Below are 20,202 nucleotides of genomic sequence, written 5' to 3'. Positions count from 1 at the left end.
TGTGTTATATTCTCCTACATTAATTTCACATTTCCACAAATTTCAAAGTGTTTCCTTTCAAATGGTATCAAGAATATGCATATCCTTGCTTCAGGTCCTGAGCTACAGGCAGTTAGATTTGGGTGTGTCATTTTAGGCTAAAAAAATGTTTAAAAAGGGTCCGATCCTTAAGAGGGAAGCCCTGCTCTTCCATAACATTGACTGACCAGGTGAATCCAGGTGAAAGCAATGATCCCTTATTGATGTCACTCGTTAAGTCGCTCTGGATAAGAGCGTCTGCTAAATGACTTAAATGTAATGTAATGTTAAATCCACTTCAATCAGTGTAGATGAAGGGGAGGAGACGGGTTAAAGACAATTGAGACATGGATTGTGTGCCATTCAGAGGGTGAATGGGCAAGACAAAATATTTAAGTGCCTTTGAATGGGGTATGGAACTGCAATGCTGCTGGGTTTTTTACGCTCAACAGTTGCCCGTGTGTATCAAGAATGGTCCACTGGCCTCCCGGGTGGTGCAGTGGTTAAGGGCGCTGTACTGCAGCGCCAGCTGTGTCGTAACCGGCCGCGACCGGGAGGTCCGTGGGGCGACGCACAATTGGCCTAGCGTCGTCCGGGTTAGGGAGGGCTTGGTCGGTGGGGATGTCCTTGTCTCATCGCGCACCAGCGACTCCTGTGGCGGGACGGGCGCAGTGCGCGCTAACCAAGGTTGCCAGGTGCACGGTGTTTCCTCCGACACATTGGTGCGGCTGGCTTCCGGGTTGGATGGTGCTGTGTTAAGAAGCAGTACGGCTGGTTGGGTTGTGTATCGGAGGACGCATGACTTTCAACCTTCATCTCTCCCAAGCCTGTATGGGAGTTGTAGCAATGAGACAAGATAGTAGCTGCTAACAATTGGATACCACGAAATTGGGGAGAAAAAGGGGGTAAAATTTTTAAAAAGAATGGGCCACCACCCCAAAGGACATCCAGCCAACTTAACACAACTTTGGGAAGCATTGGAGTCAACATGGGTCAACATCCCTGTGAATTTTATTTATTTATCCTTATTTAACCAAGGTCTCTTTTAAAGATGACATAAATTAAAGAAAATAGACATGAATATAAAGACAAAATGCAAAAAGCAAAACCCGGTGATAAAAAACAAACACATTCATCAGTAATACAGTCCTCAATCAGCTTTCTGAATCGCCCTAGAGGCACCAAAACATCACATTCATCAGTAATACGGTCCTCAATCAGCTTTCTGAATCGCCCTAGAGGCACCAAAACATCACATTCATCAGTAATACGGTCCTCAATCAGCTTTCTGAATCGCCCTAGAGGCACCAAAACATCACATTCATCAGTAATACGGTCCTCAATCAGCTTTCTGAATCGCCCTAGAGGCACCAAAACATCACATTCATCAGTAATACGGTCCTCAATCAGCTTTCTGAATCGCCCTAGAGGCACCAAAACATCACATTCATCAGTAATACGGTCCTCAATCAGCTTTCTGAATCGCCCTAGAGGCACCAAAACATCACATTCATCAGTAATACGGTCCTCAATCAGCTTTCTGAATCGCCCTAGAGGCACCAAAACATCACATTCATCAGTAATACGGTCCTCAATCAGCTTTCTGAATCGCCCTAGAGGCACCAAAACATCACATTCATCAGTAATACGGTCCTCAATCAGCTTTCTGAATCGCCCTAGAGGCACCAAAACATCACATTCATCAGTAATACGGTCCTCAATCAGCTTTCTGAATCGCCCTAGAGGCACCAAAACATCACATTCATCAGTAATACGGTCCTCAATCAGCTTTCTGAATCGCCCTAGAGGCACCAAAACATCACATTCATCAGTAATACGGTCCTCAATCAGCTTTCTGAATCGCCCTAGAGGCACCAAAACATCACATTCATCAGTAATACAGTCCTCAATCAGCTTTCTGAATCGCCCTAGAGGCACCAAAACATCACATTCATCAGTAATACGGTCCTCAATCAGCTTTCTGAATCGCCCTAGAGGCACCAAAACATCACATTTAACAACATTTTGAAGATCGTTCCACAAATAAGGTGCAAGAAAACTAAAAGCTGATTTAGCTAAGTCAGTAGAGACCAAAGACATTTCAAGAGTAAACCATCCCTGAGAAACCCTGTAGAGTCCATGCCCTGACGAATTGAGGCTGTTCTGAGGGCAGAAGGGGGTGCAACTCAATATCAGCAAGGTATTCTTAATGTTCCTCATCTTTTTGTACACTCAGTGTATGTTGCAATTAAGCCCCAATGTTTTCGCCTCTCCTCCAGGCATTGCCAGATAATGATTAACAGTGACAATGCCAAATCGTAGTGTATTGAGATGGGAAGCATTTATTGAGGCCCAGTTAATGTTTATGAATGAGAAATGTGTTTCCGAGGCTTTGGCAATAATGACGCTTGGCTGATAGTGTTGAGTACACACTAATCAATTTGTCCCTGTGGTAATGCAATAAAACAACATTTCATGAGGAAATTAACCTGGGTTCTCTGCAAGCTGAGCATTTGAGTAGAGTACATAACTCCCCTAAATTCAGCTTGAGCATTAGGAGGTGATATAATTGATACAACCTAATGCTCCGAATAACCATATCATCCATGTCAGTGGAGAATGCATCTCAAATGGGAACGCAATGGGCTGAAGGTGGGCTGAAGGAACAAAGATGGATTTCTTTGGGAACCATCTATAATTCAAACTGCCTTATAGATATGCAGAATATCAGTCATATATGGCGGACTTCAAATGAGTGAATTTCAGAGGTATAAAATCATGCACACAGCCATGCAATCTCCATAGACAAACATTGGCAATACAATGGCCTTACTGAAGAGCTCAGTGACATTCAACGTGGCACAGTCATAGGATGCCACCTTTCCAACAGTCAGTTTGTCAAATTTCTGCCCTGCTAGAGCTGTCCCGGGCAAATGTAAGTGTTGTTATTGTGAAGTGGAAACTTCTAGGAGCAACAACGGCTCAGCCACGATTTGGTAGGCCATACAAGCTCACAGAACGGGGGTGCTGAAGCGTGTAAAGATTGTCTGTCCTCGGTTGACACACTCACTACCAAGTTTCAAACTGCCTCTGGAAGTAACGTCAGTACAATAACTGTTCTCTGGGAGCGTCAAGAAATGGGTTTCCATAGCTGAGCAGCCGCACACAAGCGTAAGATCACCATGTGCAATGCCAGCGTAGGCTGGAATGGTGTAAAGCTCGTCACCATTGGACACTAGAGCAGTGGAAACACGTTCCCTGGAGTGATGAATCACGCTTCACCATCTGGCAGTCCGATGGACAAATCTGGATTTGGCAGATGCCAGGAGAAAGCTACCTGACTGAATGCATAGTGTCAACTGTAAAGTTTGGTGGAGGAGTAATAATGGTCTGTTTTTCATGGTTCAGGCTAGGATCTTTAGTCCAGTGAAGGGAAAACGTAATGCTTCAGCATACAATTATATTCTAGACGATTCTATGCTTCCAACTTTGTGGCAACAGTTTGGGGAAGGACCTTTCCTGTTTCAGCATGACAATACCCCCATGCACAAAGCAAGGTCCATACAGAAATGGTTTCTCAAGATCGGTGGGGAAGAACTTGACTTGCCTGCATAGAGCCCTGACCTCAACCCCATTGAAGACCTTTGGGATGAATTGGAATGCCCACTGCGAGCCAGGCCTGATCGCTCAACATCAGTGCCTGACCTCACTAGCAAGTCCCCAACACAATGTTCCAACATCTAGTGGAAAGCCTTCCCAGAAGAGTGGAGGCTGTTATAGCAGTAGTGGGGGGACCAACTCCATATTATGCCAATGATTTTGGAATGAGATGTTTGACGAGCAGGTGTCCACATACACTGCATGACTAAAAGTATCTTAACCAGAAGCGGTGCGTGGGTAAAATCACTGGGGAAGCCAAGGCAGATAAAATCCTTATTACAACCTGTGCTGTGATAATTGGTTCGTTTGCTCTATAACCTGTTAGTTCATATGCCTTGCAACTGTGATATATAGGCCTAAGGCAGAGACAATAAGAAGACACAGTGGCAGGACAAATTCAACCACACCTTTGTTTCACCACAAAACCAGAGAGCAACATCTGTCCGGTGAAGTCCACAAAGCAAATTGCATGCAACAAAAGTTACATGACCTACAGCATGGTCAAGAAAGTTCATGTTTCTGACATTTTCAGACTACTAAACAACTACAATTTAGAACCACTACTGCAAGTCGCAAAGAAAACAGGAGCTGCCGCCACTATTCCAGCACCATTGCAACTTCAGCATTTCAACATCATCAAATCACCTATGCATAGTCTAATACAGTGGCAACTAAAAGATAGCAAAAACTATTTAGTCCAATCTATGTAAGGTACATATGACGTGGCTGTCCATTGTTCTGATTTGTTTGTGTGTGTGTGTGAAAGTATTTAATGTTGACTAAGTTGTCTATGACTGTCATACAGTATACTCTTATTTTTTTGTTGTCCTAGTCTACCTGGCTAAAATAATTGTCGCTAGCCCAACTTCCTTTCATGGGCAATGTTAGCCTTCTACATTTAGCTACATATTGAACTTCCATCCTTTCAGTCCAGGGGCACATTGTAGTTTATGGTTGGTTCAGAATTGCCTTTATAATCATTGGCCAGTACAGAGAACTAAGTAAAACCACAAGTCCAAATCCCTATCTCCATCTAATTTAGGAAAGGGGCAATTTTAGCTAGCTAGCTAGCCACCGGAAGACAACAACAAAACGAGATGCAACAATTCAAGTTGTTTCTATAGATGCCGTATTTCTCTATGATAGGACTGAAGCCAAATCCAGACTGGCTTCCCTTGACACTTTATTTTGGTACGCAAGGACCATTCACAGTTGAGCTCAATTCTGATTGGCTATTATTTTATACTTTATACTTTTAGACCAAACGCTTGCTGGTTTCCCTTGCGTTCAATGCTATGGGTGGCAGCAATATCGTACTCTTTATGACCAGACCTCATCAAATAGATGGCCTACACATACAGAGACAGAGGGGCGCTGTTTCTCTCGCTCTGATGCTTTCTCCAGTGAGATACAGTCAGCCTCTTGCGAATTGAAGGTCAATTATGAAGACACATAGAGACGAAAGATGCATTATTTTATGTTCTTTTCTTGGTAAATGATTTGGGAAAGCCTGGCTTCCCTTGGCATCCATCAATACATGCCACTGATCTTAACCATATCAGTGCTGTTGATATACAGTGGCTGAAGCCACTTCATGGTTTTACTACAGATAGAATTCAGCAAAACAGAGAGCTGTGTCGAGAGAGTTGGGCTGGGGAAGAGGCCTTTGAATGAACACTCCCTTGGGATATGATGTCTTGTACTACTCTGTATTTGAGTCTTTGGTGGCCCACTCCTTTGCTCTCATCCGTCTGAACAGCGAAGCAACATTGTCATGCAAATCATTTGCTCATCCTGCCGAAGGCTGAGAGAGAGCGAGTAGCTAAATCCACACAGATCTCGCTTCTCTCTCTCCTGCCGAACGAATGCAGCACATTATTTATACATTTGATTCAATATTCTGCCCATATGAATGAATGTATATACAATATTCTACCACCATCCAGCCGTCGTTCCCCAGCCAATCACGCACATGTGGCGGGTGTGCAGACGAAAGACTTGCCGGCAAAGGAAGGCGTCTGCAGCGATGCTTCCATGGACACAAGGGAACAAAAAAAACTCATACATTTTTAGTTGAAGATGTGCTTATACTTATTTTATAAAAGTTAGGTATCAAGAAAGCGACTCACATTTTTCCTCTCTGAATCCCCCTCCACCTGTAGCGGTTTTGCATTCTAGTGTTTGTCACTGATTCCACCTTCCCTGTATGAACATGAGTTAATGAGAGTCCTCTGTTCTCTGTTGGGTAAAAGAACATGGTCAAATCATGACATCAGTTATCTTCAGGTCGGGAAGTCGTAGCTCTAGAAAGATGCGAGTTTCCGACTTGGAATTCCGAGTTGGATGACCGTTCAAAAAGATTTATCCCAGTTGTTCACAGTTGTTTTGAACACGGCATTACACCCCTACTCTTACGATAAGTGCCATGGATTTTTTTTATGCCCACAGAGAGACAAGACACCCATTTTAAAATCCCATCTGAAAGACCCTACTCAGTGCAATATCCCCTTCACTGCCCTGGGGCATAGATCCCTACAGTGAGGGTGTCATAATACCCATAAAATCTAGCGGTCAAACAGGGAAATGGTTCCAATCATTTTTCCACCATACATTTTTCCCATAGTGAATTTTAGAATAAGGGCTTTGTTTCGTATAGGCTTACCCTGGCGGGACTTTTTGATAACCATGTAAATCTTTCTCAGACAAGGTGACTTATAATAATATTATAATAATAGTCTCTATTTACTCTCAGATTCAAAAATCCTAATTAGCATGAAAGTAGGCAAGGCTACAAATCCAAGCTCCTGCACGTCATCTCTAGCTGACACCTTTGCTAACAGGTATTGTGTCAATTTAAAACTTGCCCAAGACAATTCACAGAATTGTCAATTTAAAAACATTTTGGCAAGTTATTAATTCCTAAATTTAGCTAACATTAGATATGTGTTTCTGATTTAACCAGGCAAGTCAGTTAAGAACAAATTCTTATTTACAATGACGACCTACCCCTGCCAAACCCTCACGACACTGGGCCAATTGTGAGCCACCTTACGGCCGGTTGTGATACAGCCCGGGATCGAACCCGGGTCTGTTAGTGACACCTCTAGCACTGCGATGCAGTGCCTGAGACTGCTGCACCACCCCAAATGATTCTTACATTTACCTCGATTAGGCAGTCTCGTCCAGATCATCATTGCATTTGTAGTATTTTATGATAGCCACATTAGCAGCTAAATAGCATTTCATTTTGTGGAGGTAAATACAGGCAAATATATTGATAAAAGTCACGCGGTTATCAAAACGTCTCGCCAGGGTAATCCTACACCAGACACAGCCCTTATTTGAAGTATTTCTAAAATCACCTATGGGAAAAACAATTGGAACCATTTTCTTGTTGGTCCGCTAGGCTTACGACTCATACTGTGGTACTCTATTGGGAGCTCCTTTGGCCACAGTGCCCCCTACTGGCCCTCCAACCTCACTTCCAGCAGCATCTGGTCTCCCATTCAGGACCGACTCTGCTGGCAAGCAGGAGAGAGTGAGGAGAGAGGGAGCTGACTCCCTGGGACCTCAGAGATCCCTCCATACATTGGACAGTCACATCTCTGTAGACTTTCCTTACCCCCCCAGATGAATGGGCATCACAGGGGTAGACATCACACAGACACAGCCCTTCCTCTGTGGCTCTGGGTAGCTTTCTTCACACACGGAAACGAACTTGTCCGTGTTCACAAATATGTCCAACCAGATAGCACAGGAAGAGATGGAGAGAGAGAAAGACTGAGAGAGATGGAGAGAGAGAATGAGAGAAACAGTGAGAGGAGGAGGCCTAGAGAGTCTAATTAAAACATGTCTCAGCTGTTATCTCCTGAGAAATTAACCACTCGTACTGTTTGCAGGGTCTGTAATGAATAACAAGACAACCCACCCCCATTCCTCAGGTCACCTGTATCAGTATACATAATAACATTGTCTTTAACACTCTTGAGGTGTCGTTAATTAGGACTGGCAGACTAGACACTTTTATTCCACAGTGATTGTCAGTGAGAAAAGGTGCATGCTTTCTCTGTTGCTTCTCATCAACCATTGTGAGTGTGTGTGTATGTGCGTGTGTGTGTGTCTGTGTGTGTTCTTGTCAGCTCAAGGCCAACAGCATGAGGCAAAGCAGTAGGATTAACTCCTGAATATCTGAATGTTAAAGTGGACGTGCATGTGCATGTGTGTACTATAGTGTGTCATGTATGTTCATGGAGTTTGGTGTGTGGGGCCCATGTTGACTCGGACTTTAGAGAGCTTTGACAAAGCTGCTGATCAGGGAGCTTCATTCTTGATTTGCGCTCTATAGACAGGTGGGATTTGGCTCGGCTATTGTAAGGTTGTTAGCGAGATTGATGGCTAGGCCTGTATTGAGATTGATGGCAATCTCTAGACTATTTATTTTTTAGATCAAACTATGGAGATTATGTCAATTTGCCTTTTCATATTTAACTATCTGTGTTTGACGACTTTATCGTCTGTTTTACCATCACAACTTTTTTCTCAAATGAAAAGAAATGGAAAATGAGTAAAACATTTATGGCCTTTTAAGTTTCTACCAAATGCCTCAGGCTTGAATTATTTTTCAATATGCCTTTTCAATAACTCCAGTTTGAAATCCATTGATTCACTTAAACCGTGGTTCAAACACAGCTTTTTAGGTCACTTTAATTTACTGATAGCATCTTTAGGGGGCACATATGCTTTTGATGATGAGTTGACTCCACTCAGAATACCTAGTTTGGAGAAAAATGACCAATCATTTATCTGGTACTGGACATAATTGGATGCTGGATGCTACTGGATGGGACATAATTTGTCTGGATGCTAGATGGGTACACTCTGGCTGGGTTTACATAGGCAGCCAATTTCTGATATTTTACCCAATTATTGGCAAAAGAGCTGATCTGATTGGTCAAAGATCAGCATCGGGCTGCCTGCGTAAACGCAGCCTCTGTGCTCCACTGAAAGCAGGTGGCAATGTGGAGAGTTCAGGCATGAACCAGGTGTATTAGATAAACAGGTGTATGTCCAAGCATGGCAATGGATGAGTTGTGTGTTTGCTGAGCTCTCAGCCCACTAAAATCCTCTCTGCTGTCACTGTCTGAACAAGAGCTTCACAAGATTTACATTTTGGTCTAATCAACAGAAAAACAAACAAGAACGCCAACAGTGGCTGTAGCGGTGATCCAGGTGCAGATGGGTATTTGGCTCTAGTTCCTGCATTCCCATGTGCCCATGAATGCATCACCATGTCCCATACATTAATTAGCATTGCAAATGAACTGATACAATGTACATTGCATATAAAACTGCACTTTTCATGTTTAATTGGTAGGAAGCTCTCATTAGAGAGTTGAGTTGGAGGTTTCTCCAGTAATATCCAACAACGTGTCCACATTCTAACGCTGTGCCTTTTTCTCCCCTCTTGTCTCTTCAGCTTGACAGGACAGAGGTGATCAAGAGCAACCTGCACCCGGTCTTTGCCAAGGTCTTCACCCTGGACTACTACTTTGAGGAAGTGCAGAAGCTGCGGTTCGAGGTCTACGACATCCATGGCACCCACAGTATTGGCGCCCGCGACGACGACTTCCTGGGTGGAGTGGAGTGTACGCTCGGCCAGGTCCTGTACTGAATGTCTGACCCTTCCACTCAGTTATCCAATGTGCCATTTCTTATGTCTAATCAAATCACTCACCACACATAAACTGAATGGAACAGTGTGCCGAGTTGCTGCTCACCAACAACAGAGGTCAGAGGGGAAAGGTTAGAGGTCACCAGTCCTCGTCACACTGCTCTCAAACTGCTTTCGTACTAATTGTCCGGTAATACTTCTCACTGCTTCATTAGTCACCAGTCATTCATAGTTTTCCTGTGTTCCACAGATTGTAGCCCAGAAGAAGATGGTGAAGCCTTTATTCCTAAAGTATGCGAAGTATGCTGGGAAATCCGCCATCACGGTAGGTTCCCCCTATGCATCACCCTATTGATCTCGCTCACCATTGGCTCACTGTTGCAGTAACAGTGGCAAGCAAAATCAAATGCAATGACTTGTTAAATCAATTCAAGCAAATAGATGATGTGAATCCTGTGATGTAAGGATGCTTCTCTGTACAAAGAATCATGACTCATATACAATATCTGTCATGACAAAGAGAGGGGGACGTTAAAGCACAGAGTGTTGTTTCAGTTGGATGGTCTCAACACCATCTGCCAGGCCAACATTACATTGCCATACAAAAGGGAACAACACAGAGAAACTGTGTTTAACAAGCCTGCAGATTTGACCTTTAGTGGAGTGGGAGGAAGAGTCAGCGTTCCTCACTGCTCCTGTTAAGTCAGAGGTGTAGAGTCTGTGATCTCTGTGCCTTCTTATACTGCAGAGATGAGAGGAGAAAAGAGAAGGAGTTTTAACCAAGGAGTGAATCCGATGTCAACAACAGACCTTTTGCTTTATTGAGACCTTTCTTTATTGATTTTACCCTAACAAACTATGCATAAATTGCCCTTGGAGAGAAGGGCTGAGAATGACTTGCTTGTGATGGAAATGGACAAAGTACAGATGGAATTTGAAGATCTTTCCCTTTGGGGTAGTGTTGCCATTATGGCCATTGATTGGGTGCGATCACATGACGGCAGCTTGCTGTGAGGTGGTTATGGGGGATATAATGGGTTTGTTTAAGCACAGTTCTGTAGCAGTGTGGGCTTAATGCATTCTAGTGAATTAGTGCTAACCTGTGTCATGGTGTTTCTGAAAATGGCTTTTCCTGATATGATAATGGGCCTGGGCTTTGTTAGGTCTGTCCGTGAGATGGATCCCAATGACATGGCGTCTGCCTGTAATGTGCCTGCAGGCTAATCTGGAAGGTGGCAGAACAACAGACAACTGTTTTTATTTTGTGTGAAAAATCCCTCCCCAGTCTTTGTAACACATCTCTCAGATATGCATATGGGGGCATGGGATGTGGAGAACAGTTGATAAAATGGTAGGGATTAAGGTACCGTTGTATGCCGTTACCGTGGCTCCCACTGGCAAGCATCACATTACAATGGTCTTCTGACTGGAACGTTCATTGCCGGGCCATAATCCCACACACAATACACATTATGCCTACACAACACTCACCAGGACAATGGCACCATGATATGAGATACAATAAATCATATTCATCCATGTTTGGGATGGACTCTACCTTTCTTAAAAACTACAAAGAGTCACTCATTGGCCCCATTACTAAGGTCACCAACACATCTATTGGTCTCGGTGTGTTTCCAAGGGTATGGAAGTCGGCCATAATAACGGCCATCTTTAAATCAGGCGACCCTGCTGACGTGAGTAACTACAGGCCCATAAGTATACTACCTGTGGTGTCAAAGGTTGTTGAAAAGTGTGTAGCAGAACAACTGATTGCCCACCTCAACAACAGCCCCTTCACATTACACTCCATGCAGTTTGGCTTCAGAGCGAAACACTCCACAGAAACGGCCAACTGCTTTCTTCTGGAAAATGTGAAGTCCAAGATGGACAAAGGGGGTGCTGTTGGGGCTGTGTTTCTGGACCTAAGGAAGGCTTTTGATACTGTTAACCATGAGATTCTCATCACAAAATTGTCCAAGTTCAACTTTTCCCCTGATGCCTTGAGATGGATGAAATCATACCTTGAAGGCAGAACTCAGTGTGTCAGAGTGAGCAATGAGCTGTCGCCCACTCGTAACAATGATGTGGGCGTACCCCAAGGGTCAATACTGGGGCCCCTCCTGTTCAGCCTGTACATTAATGATCTGCCTTCTGTCTGTACTGGGTCTGAAGTTCAAATGTATGCAGATGATACAGTGATATATGTGCATGCAAAGAGCAAACAACAAGCTGCACAAGAACTCACTACTGTAATGGTCCAGGTTACAAAGTGGCTCAGTGACTCGTGTTTGCATCTCAATGTGAAAAAAACTGTTTGCATGTTCTTAACAAAGAGGGCAACAGATGCTACTGAGCCAGATGTCTATGTGTCAGGGGAGAAGCTCCAGGTGGTATCCGATTTTAAGTACCTTGGCATCATACTTGATTCCAACCTCTCTTTTAAAAAGCATGTGAAAAAGGTAATTAAAATAACTAAATTCAACCTAGCTAATTTCCGATTTATATACGAAATTGTTTGACTACAGAGGTAGCAAAACTGTACTTCAACTCTATGATACTCCCCCACTTAACATACTGCTTGACTAGTTGGGCCCAAGCTTGCTGTACAACATTAAAACCTATTCAGTCTGTCTACAAACAGGCTCTCAAAGTGCTTGATAGGAAGCCCAATAGCCATCATCATTGTCACATCCTTAGAAAGCATGAGCTCTTGAGTTGGGAAAATCTTGTGCAATACACCGACGCATGTCTTGTATTCAAGATCCTTAATGGCCTGGCTCCCCCTCCACTCAATATTTTTGTTAAACAGAAAACCCAGACATATGGCAGCAGATCCACAAGGTCTGCCATGAGAGGTGACTGTATAGTTCCCCTAAGGAAAAGCACCTTTAGTAAATCTGCATTCTCTGTGAGAGCTTCCCATGTCTGGAATACACTGCCATCAGACATACATAACTGCACCACATATCACACTTTCACAAAATGCTTGAAGACATCGCTAAAGGTCAATCAGATTTGTGAACATGGTCCCTAGCTGTATGTTGCCGCTTTCCATGTTGTCTGTTGTCTGTATCTTGTGAGGTGTGGAAACACATTGTTGCTTTTATGAATTTTGTCTTGCTGCTTTTTGTTCTATGTTGCTCTGTCTGTATGCTATGTCTTGCTTGTCCTATGTTGCTCTGTCTGTATGCTATGTCTTGCTTGTCCTATGTTGCTCTGTCTGTATGCTACGTCTTGCTTGTCCTATGTTGCTCTGTCTGTATGCTATGTCTTGCTTGTCCTATGTTGCTATGTTTTGCTTGTTCTATGTTGCTATTGTCTATATTGTAATTGTTTTTAATAACCTGCCCAGGGACTGCGGTTGAAAATTAGCTGGCTGGCTAAAACCGGCACTTTTACTGAAACGTTGAAACGTTGATTAATGTGCACTGTCCCTGTAAAAATAAAAAATAAACTCAAACTCAAGATGCATACTGTACGTACAGAACGCTTGACCAGCTGCTGATACGACACATACACCAAGTGTTATAGCTTTGCTGTGTTGTATTATTGATAAGCTGAGAGACCCATAGAGTTTGTTACTGGACCATTGCCACACTTCTGTCTGAATGACAGAAACCATACACTTTACTGTAGAAATGTTCTTGTTGTTTTGAGTCAACAGATGTTGTTCATTATTGTAGTAGTCGTGCATTTTAACACAGATAAAGTCATGTTAGCACATGTTAGCACTTTATTCACTGGCTTACCGGCGTATAATGACACGTATTTAGAAAGTGAGGGGCAGTAAAGGGCCAATACAATTTGTCCTAATGTGTTGAGATGACTTGTAACCTTCTAATTGTTTGTCAGGAGTGGTTCTGAAGGTGAGCAGCACTCACTGTGTCTCCTTTTAGTGTCTCCTTTTAGAGTGCTCCCTTCTCCCTAAGTTCCTCTCCCCTCTCATCTCTCCTTTCTCCCCTCTCCCCTCTCATCTCTCCTTTCTCCCCTCTCCCCACTCCCCTCTCCCCTCTCATCTCTCCTTTCTCCCCTCTCATCTCTCCTTTCTCTCCTTTCTCCCCTCTCCCCTCTCATCTCTCCTTTCTCTCCCCTCTCCCCTCTCCCTCCCCTCTCATCTCTCCCCTCTTCTCATCCCTCTCCCCTCTCATCTCTCCTTTCTTCCCCACTCCCTCTCCCTCTCATCTCTCCTTTCTCCCCTCTCCCTCTCATCTCTCCTTTCTCCCTCTCCCCTCTCTCCCTTTCTCCCCTCCCCTCTCCCCTCTCATCTCTCCTTTCTCCCCTCTCCCCTCTCATCTCTCCTTTCTCCCCTCTCCCCTCATCTCTCCTTTCTCCCCTCTCCCCTCTCCCCTCTCCCCTCTCCTCTCTCCCTCTCCCCTCTCCTCTCCTTTCTCCCCTCTCATCTCTCCTCTCCCCCCTCATCTCTCCTTTCTCCCCTCTCCCTCTCCCTCTCATCTCTCCTTTCTCCCTCTCTCCTCCCTCTCTTCTCCCCTCTCCCCTCTCATCTCTCCTTTCTCCCCTCTCCCCTCTCATCTCTCCTTTCTCCCCTCTCCCCTCTCTCTCCCTCTCATCTCTCCCTTTCTCCCCTCTCCCCTCTCATCTCTCCTTTCTCCCCTCTCCCTCCCCCTCTCCCCTCTCCCCTCTCATCTCTCCTTTCTCCCCCTCTCATCCTCCTTTCTCTCTCCCCTCTCATCTCTCCTTTCTCCCCTCTCTCCTCCCCTCTCCCCTCTCCCCTTTCTCCCCTCTCCCCCCTCTCCCCTCTCCCCTCTCCCCTCTCCCCTCTCCCCTCTCATCTCTCCTTTCTCCCCTCTCTCTCTCTCATCTCTCCTCATCTCTCCTTTCTCCTTTCCCCTCCCCTCTCATCTCTCTTTTTCCCTCTCCCTCCCCTCTCCCATCTCCCCTCTCATCTCTCCTTTCTCCCCTCTCATCCCTCTCATCTCTCCCCTTTCTCCCCTCTCCCCTCTCATCTCTCCTTTCTCCCTCTCTCCCTCTCATCTCTCCTTTCTCCCCTCTCCCATCTCCCCTCTCATCTCTCCTTTTTCTCCCCCTCATCCCCTTTCTCCCCTCTCCCCTCTCATCTCTCCTTTCTCCCCTCTCCCCTCTCATCTCTCATCTCTCCTTTCTCCCCTCTCCCCTCTCCCCTCTCATCTCTCATTTCTCCACTCTACCTCTATTCGATTCGGGGCTTCATTGGCATGGGAAACTTGTTTACATTGCCAAAGCAAGTGAAATAAACAATAAACAAAAGTGAGAAGACACATAACAACATTAACCAAAAACGATTAGAATTTAAATGAAAATATTGAACTTAAAAAGGTTTAAAAGAGATAGACATTTAAAGTGTTATGTACAGTGTTTTAGCAATGTGCAAATAGTTGTAGCATGAATAATAGGGGAAGATGAATAAACAGATAAATATTGGTGGTATTTACCATGTTGTTTGTGCTTTACTGGTTGCCCTGTTTTCATGGCAACGGGCCACAAATCTTGCTGATGTGACTGCACACTGCAGTATTTCACCTAACAGATATGGGAGTTTATCAATGTGTGATTTGTTTTCAAATTATTTGTGGGTCTGTGTGATATGTGGGAGATATGTATTTCTAATGTCGCATGTTTGGCAGAATGTTGGGAAGTGCAGCTCAGTTTCCACTTCATTTTGTGAGTAATGGGAACATAGCCTGTCTTCTCTCGAGAGCCAGGTCTGCCTATGGTGGCCTTTCTCAATAGCAAGGCTATGCTCACTGAGTCTTTACATTGTCAAGGATTGTGTTTTCTCATAATTTGTTTGGTTCTGATTGTGTTGCTGTCCTGGGGCTCTGTGGGGTCTGTTTGTGTTCATGAACAGAACCCCAGAACCAGCTGGATGAGGGAACACTTCTCTAGATTCATCTCTCTGTAGGTGAAGGCTTTGTGGTGGAATGTGTGGTCATCACTTCCTTTTAGGTGGTTATAGAATTTAACAGCTCTGCATGTATTGTTTGGGGCTCTGCGTTGTACACAAATAATATTTTTGGGCAGAATTCTGTATGTAGAGTCTCAAGTGGGTGTTTGTCCCGTATTGTGAATTCTTGTTTGGTGAGTCGACCCCAGACCTCACAACCATAGAGAGTAATGGCTTCTAGAACTGATTGAAGTATTTTTTGCCAGATCGTAATTGGGATGACTGGTTGTATATTCATTTTGATGGCGTAGAAGGCCCTTCCTGCCTTGTGGAAGGTAACTGTTGTGTTGATGTTTAGGCCGAGGTAGGTATAGTTCTTTGTGTGCTCTAGGGCAACGGTGTCTAGATTTCATTTGTATTTGTTGTCCTGGTAACAGAAGCTTTTTTGGAACACCATTATTTTTCTCTTTACTGAGATTCATGGGGGCCCAAGTTTCACATAATCTGTGCAGAAGATCTAGGTGCTGCTGTGGGCCCTGCTTGGTTGGGGACAGAAGCACCAGATCATCTGCAAACAGTAGACATTTGATTGAGTCCAGAAGGGTGTGGCCGGATGCTGCAGACTGTTCCACTGCCCTCGCCAATTCATTGATATATTGTACACTGATTGTACAAAACATTTCCTGGATAGAGACTGACCAGGTGAAAGGTATGATCACTTATTGATGTCACTTGTTAAGTCCTCTCCAATCAGTGTAGATGAAGGGCAGGAGAGAGGTTAAAGAAGGATTTTGAAGCCTTGAGACAATTAAGACATTGACTGTGTATGTGTGCCATATATAGGGTAAATGGGAAAGACAAAATATTTAAGTGACTTTGAAAGGGATATGGTAGTAAGTGCCAGGCGCACCGGTTTGAGTGTAGTCAAGAACTACAACACTGATGGGGTTGTCATGCTCAACAGTTTCCTCTGTGTATCAAGAATGGTTCAGCCAACTTGACACAACTGTGGGAAGCATTGGAGTCAACATGGGCCAGCATCCCTGTGGAACGCTTTCGACACCTTGTAGATTCCATGCCCCGATGAATTTAGACTGTTCTGAAGGTAAAACGGAGTGCAACTCAATATTCGGAAGGCATTCCTTCCCCATTACTTTTGGGGGCCAACCAAACAGTCTTGTGGACTAACTTTGGACCCAGCTCCCATGCAGTCGTTTGGCCAGCTCTGCATTACAGTAATGGAACCACATCCGTTTCTGGGCTTGAGTGAACTTTCTGTTGAAGTTTTAAATTAATAACACTCATGGTCGTGTCCACATGTTTATGTTTAAAATATTCTCATTGGCAAAAATTTGACTTAAATTTGACTAAAAATATTTTTTTTCAGGTACACGCTGAAGAAATATCTGGCAACAATGGATATGTTGAACTGTTCTTCTGTGCCAAGAAACTGGATGATAAGGTAAGGGATTAGGGGCCTTCTCCTGATGGAAATGTCAATATTGTTCATGGGTGAATTTGTGCTTATTGCTGGCTGTTGAACCTCTCTCCTGTAATTGTGATTTCAAGATTGGATTCTCTTTTTGACATAATCAGTCATTAACAAGACAAGAAAGATATACAATGCTGATATGGATTTTCTACACTTATAAATGTAACATTTATTTAGATCCATATGCTTTACACTGTATTTACTGGAGGATACGACATACAGGCATCCAGCATACAGTGGGGAGAACAAGTATTTGATTTTGCAGGTTTTCCTACGTCTCACAGCATGTAGAGGTCTGTACATTTTATCATAGGTACACTTAAACTGTGAGAGACGGAATCTAAAACAAAAATCAAGAAAATCACATTGTATGATTTTTAACTAATTCATTTGCATTTTATTGCATGTTATAAGTATTTGATACATCAGAAAAGCAGAACTTAATATTTGGTACAGAAACCTTTGTTTGCAATTACAGAGATCATACGTTTCCTGTAGTTCTTGACCAGGTTTGCACAAACTGCAGCAGGGATTTTGGCCCACTCCTCCATATAGACCTTCTCCAGATCCTTCAGGTTTCGTGGCTGTCACTGGGCAATACGGACTTTCAGCTCCCTCCAAAGATTTTCTATTGGGTTCAGGTCTGGAGACTGGCTAGGCCACCCCAGGACCTTGAGATGCTTCTTATGGAGCCACTCCTTAGTTGCCCTGGCTGTGTGTTTCGGGTCGTTGTCATGCTGGAACACCCAGCCACGACCCATCTTCAATGCTCTTACTGAGAGAAGCAGGTTGTTGGCCAAGATCTCGCGATACATGGCCCCATCCATCCTCCCCTCAATACGGTGCAGTCGTCCTGTCCACTTTGCAGGAAAACATCCCCAAATAATGATGTTTCCACCTCCAAGCTTCACAGTTGGGATGGTGTTCTTGGGGTTGTACTCATCCTTCTTCTTCCTCCAAACACGGCAGGTGGAGTTTAGACCAAAAAGCTCTATTTTTGTCTCATTTTTATCCTTCTCCAATTTCTCCTCTGGATCATCCAGATGGTCATTGGCAAACTTCCGACGGGCCTGAACATGCGCTGGCTTGAGCAGGGGGACCTTGCATGCGTTGCAGGATTTTAATCCATGACGGCGTTGTGTGTTACTAATGGTTTTCTTTGAGACTGTGGTCCCAGCTCTCTTAAGGTCATTGACCAGGTCCTGCCGTGTAGTTCTGGGCTGATCCCTCACCTTCCTCATAATCATTGATGCCCCACAGGGTGAGATCTTGCATGGAGCCCCAGTCCGAGGGTGATTGACCGTCATCTTGAACTTTTTCCATTTTCTAATAATTGCGCCAACAGTTGTTGACCTCGCATCAAGCTGCTTGCCTATTGTCCTGTAGCCCATCCCAGCCTTGTGCAGGTCTACAATTTATCCCCTGATGTCCTTACACAGCTCTTTGGTCTTGGCCATTGTGGAGAGGTTGGAGTCTGTTTGATTGAGTGTGTGGACAGGTGTCTTTTATACAGGTAATGAGTTCAAACAGGTGCAGTTAATACAGGTAATGAATGGAGAACAGGAGGGCTTCTTAAAGAAAAACTAACAGGTCTGTGAGAGCCGGAATTCTTACTGTTTGGTAGGTGATCAAATACTTATGTCATGCAATAAAATGCAAAATAATAACTTACAAATCATACAATGTGATTTTCTGGACTTTTGTTTTAGATTCCGTCTCTCACAGTTGAAGTGTACCTATGATAAAAATTACAGACCTCTACATGCTTTGTAAGTAGGAAACCCTGCAAAATCGGCAGTGTATCAAATACTTGTTCTCACCACTGTACATTTCAGCGTTTGTTCTATTAAGTCTGAATTGAACTTGGCTTTCTGTAAATGCTGGTTCCCCGTTGAGACAAGCATTGTGAGAATGGTGTGTCATGGACCTTTGACAGATAGCCAGAGGAAGATGAGGGTGAGATCTGTGCGCGCGTGGTTCTCTGTGCACGTGCGCGAGCGCTAAAGCAATGTTACAGTGTGGTTCTCTGTTTGCAAACAGCTCCTCCACACAAAGCATCCCACAATGGACCACTGTCCCTGAAGCTCTGCAGGTGTCTGTTTTTCCTATAGTAGCAATAAGCCATACCCGAACACCTCCACACTTACCCTCTCTCTCTCTCCTTGTCTCTCAACTAATATCTCCGCCTTTCTCCTTCTATTCCTCCTTTTCTCTGCATATCTCTCAGGGTCTTCCTCCCTCACTTTCTCTGCCTCAGGCTAAAACATACTCTTAGTGATTATCTGCAAAATACTGTTTCCCCCCCTTTTTTCCTACCATTCCATTTTTGTCTGTAATTTAGGAATTTATACATTTCAAGTATCCTGGCTCTGAAAGGCTACCTTGCAATATCCAAAGGACATGATCGACCTGTCCTTTTCAACTCTAAATTCCTGCGCCCTAACACAAGATGAGGAAATCAATCCAACATGGGGCTCTCTGTGCAAAGACAGCACAGACAGCAGTAGTTTTTCAACAAATGGCTTGATGGAGGAAAGCTATGTAAAATGCATGGTGAGCTCAGTAAGAGGGAGTTTGTTGTCGGTAGAGCATTTAGGAGGGCTACGAAAGATATTTGGCAGCAGATTTTGGGAGCTGGAGCACTGAGGCACCTACAGTAGAGCTGGCACACCCACACAAGGCTCAAGGCAGAAGGTTCATATCTCAGTCAACAAGACTGGAATAACTCTCTGACATCAATGATTATAGCAGAAATCTTCTTCCTGCCTCTCTATGCTCTCAGAATGCTACCAAGCAAAGGGTGCAATTGGCCTCTGACTCTAAGCAGTGTTGGAGAAAGTTAACAGGGAGTGGAGGTAAAGTTTTGCTTAGTGGGTATTCATCAGAGCAGAGCCCAAGCTCCTTTGTAAGGCATTTATTAGAGTTAGCAAGTTACAGTCTTTTTGATTGGCTGTTTGGACCTATAACCCAGTGGAAATAGGGTCATGATGAGCAATTTCATGTGGAAATAAAAACAGATTTCCAATTGCACTGTTTGTGATTTAGAGACAAACAATAAAGGCTAATGAAATCTTCAGTGTACATTGGAGGCAGGGAAACGTATCAATGGTGGTATGGTGTGCTTTAAAACGTTCTCTTTCCTTTTCTTATTGACATAATTACATTTCAGTTGCCCAACCCTGTCAGCAAACTGATTTAACTTCCAAAAAGGCTATTTGGCTGTCCCCATAGGAGAACCCTTTTTAGGTTTCAGGTAAAAGCACTTTTTGGTTCCTGTTGGAACCATTTTTGGTATTTATGTAGAACCCTCTGTGTAAAGGGTTCTACATGAAAACCCAAACAGTTCTATTTGTAACAAAAATTATTCTAACTGGAACCAAAAAGGGTTATTCAAAGGGTTCTCCTATGGGGAAAGCCGAATAACCCTTTTAGGGCGGGAGAAAAATAGTCAGTAGGCTGGAGATGGAAAGTGGGAGA

General features: G+C 44.0%; 1 protein-coding gene across 2 annotated transcripts in view; it reads left to right on the top strand.

Moving 5' to 3' along the window:
• LOC124033765 (copine-7-like) overlaps positions 1-20,202 on the top strand; it is a 48,654-nt gene that overhangs the window by 3,694 nt on the left and 24,758 nt on the right. For both annotated transcript variants that reach the window (XM_046346015.1, XM_046346014.1), the window contains exons 3-5: positions 9,155-9,337; positions 9,600-9,674; positions 16,621-16,695. In XM_046346015.1, coding sequence (XP_046201971.1) covers positions 9,155-9,337; positions 9,600-9,674; positions 16,621-16,695 — 333 coding nt within the window. The remainder of the gene's footprint in view (positions 1-9,154; positions 9,338-9,599; positions 9,675-16,620; positions 16,696-20,202) is intronic.

The sequence above is a fragment of the Oncorhynchus gorbuscha genome, linkage group LG04 (genome assembly GCF_021184085.1).
Source record: "Oncorhynchus gorbuscha isolate QuinsamMale2020 ecotype Even-year linkage group LG04, OgorEven_v1.0, whole genome shotgun sequence".
NCBI classification, from domain to species: Eukaryota; Metazoa; Chordata; class Actinopteri; order Salmoniformes; family Salmonidae; genus Oncorhynchus; species Oncorhynchus gorbuscha.
Note: the sequence above shows the minus strand (reverse complement) of the source record. Positions and strands in the feature narration are given on the sequence as shown.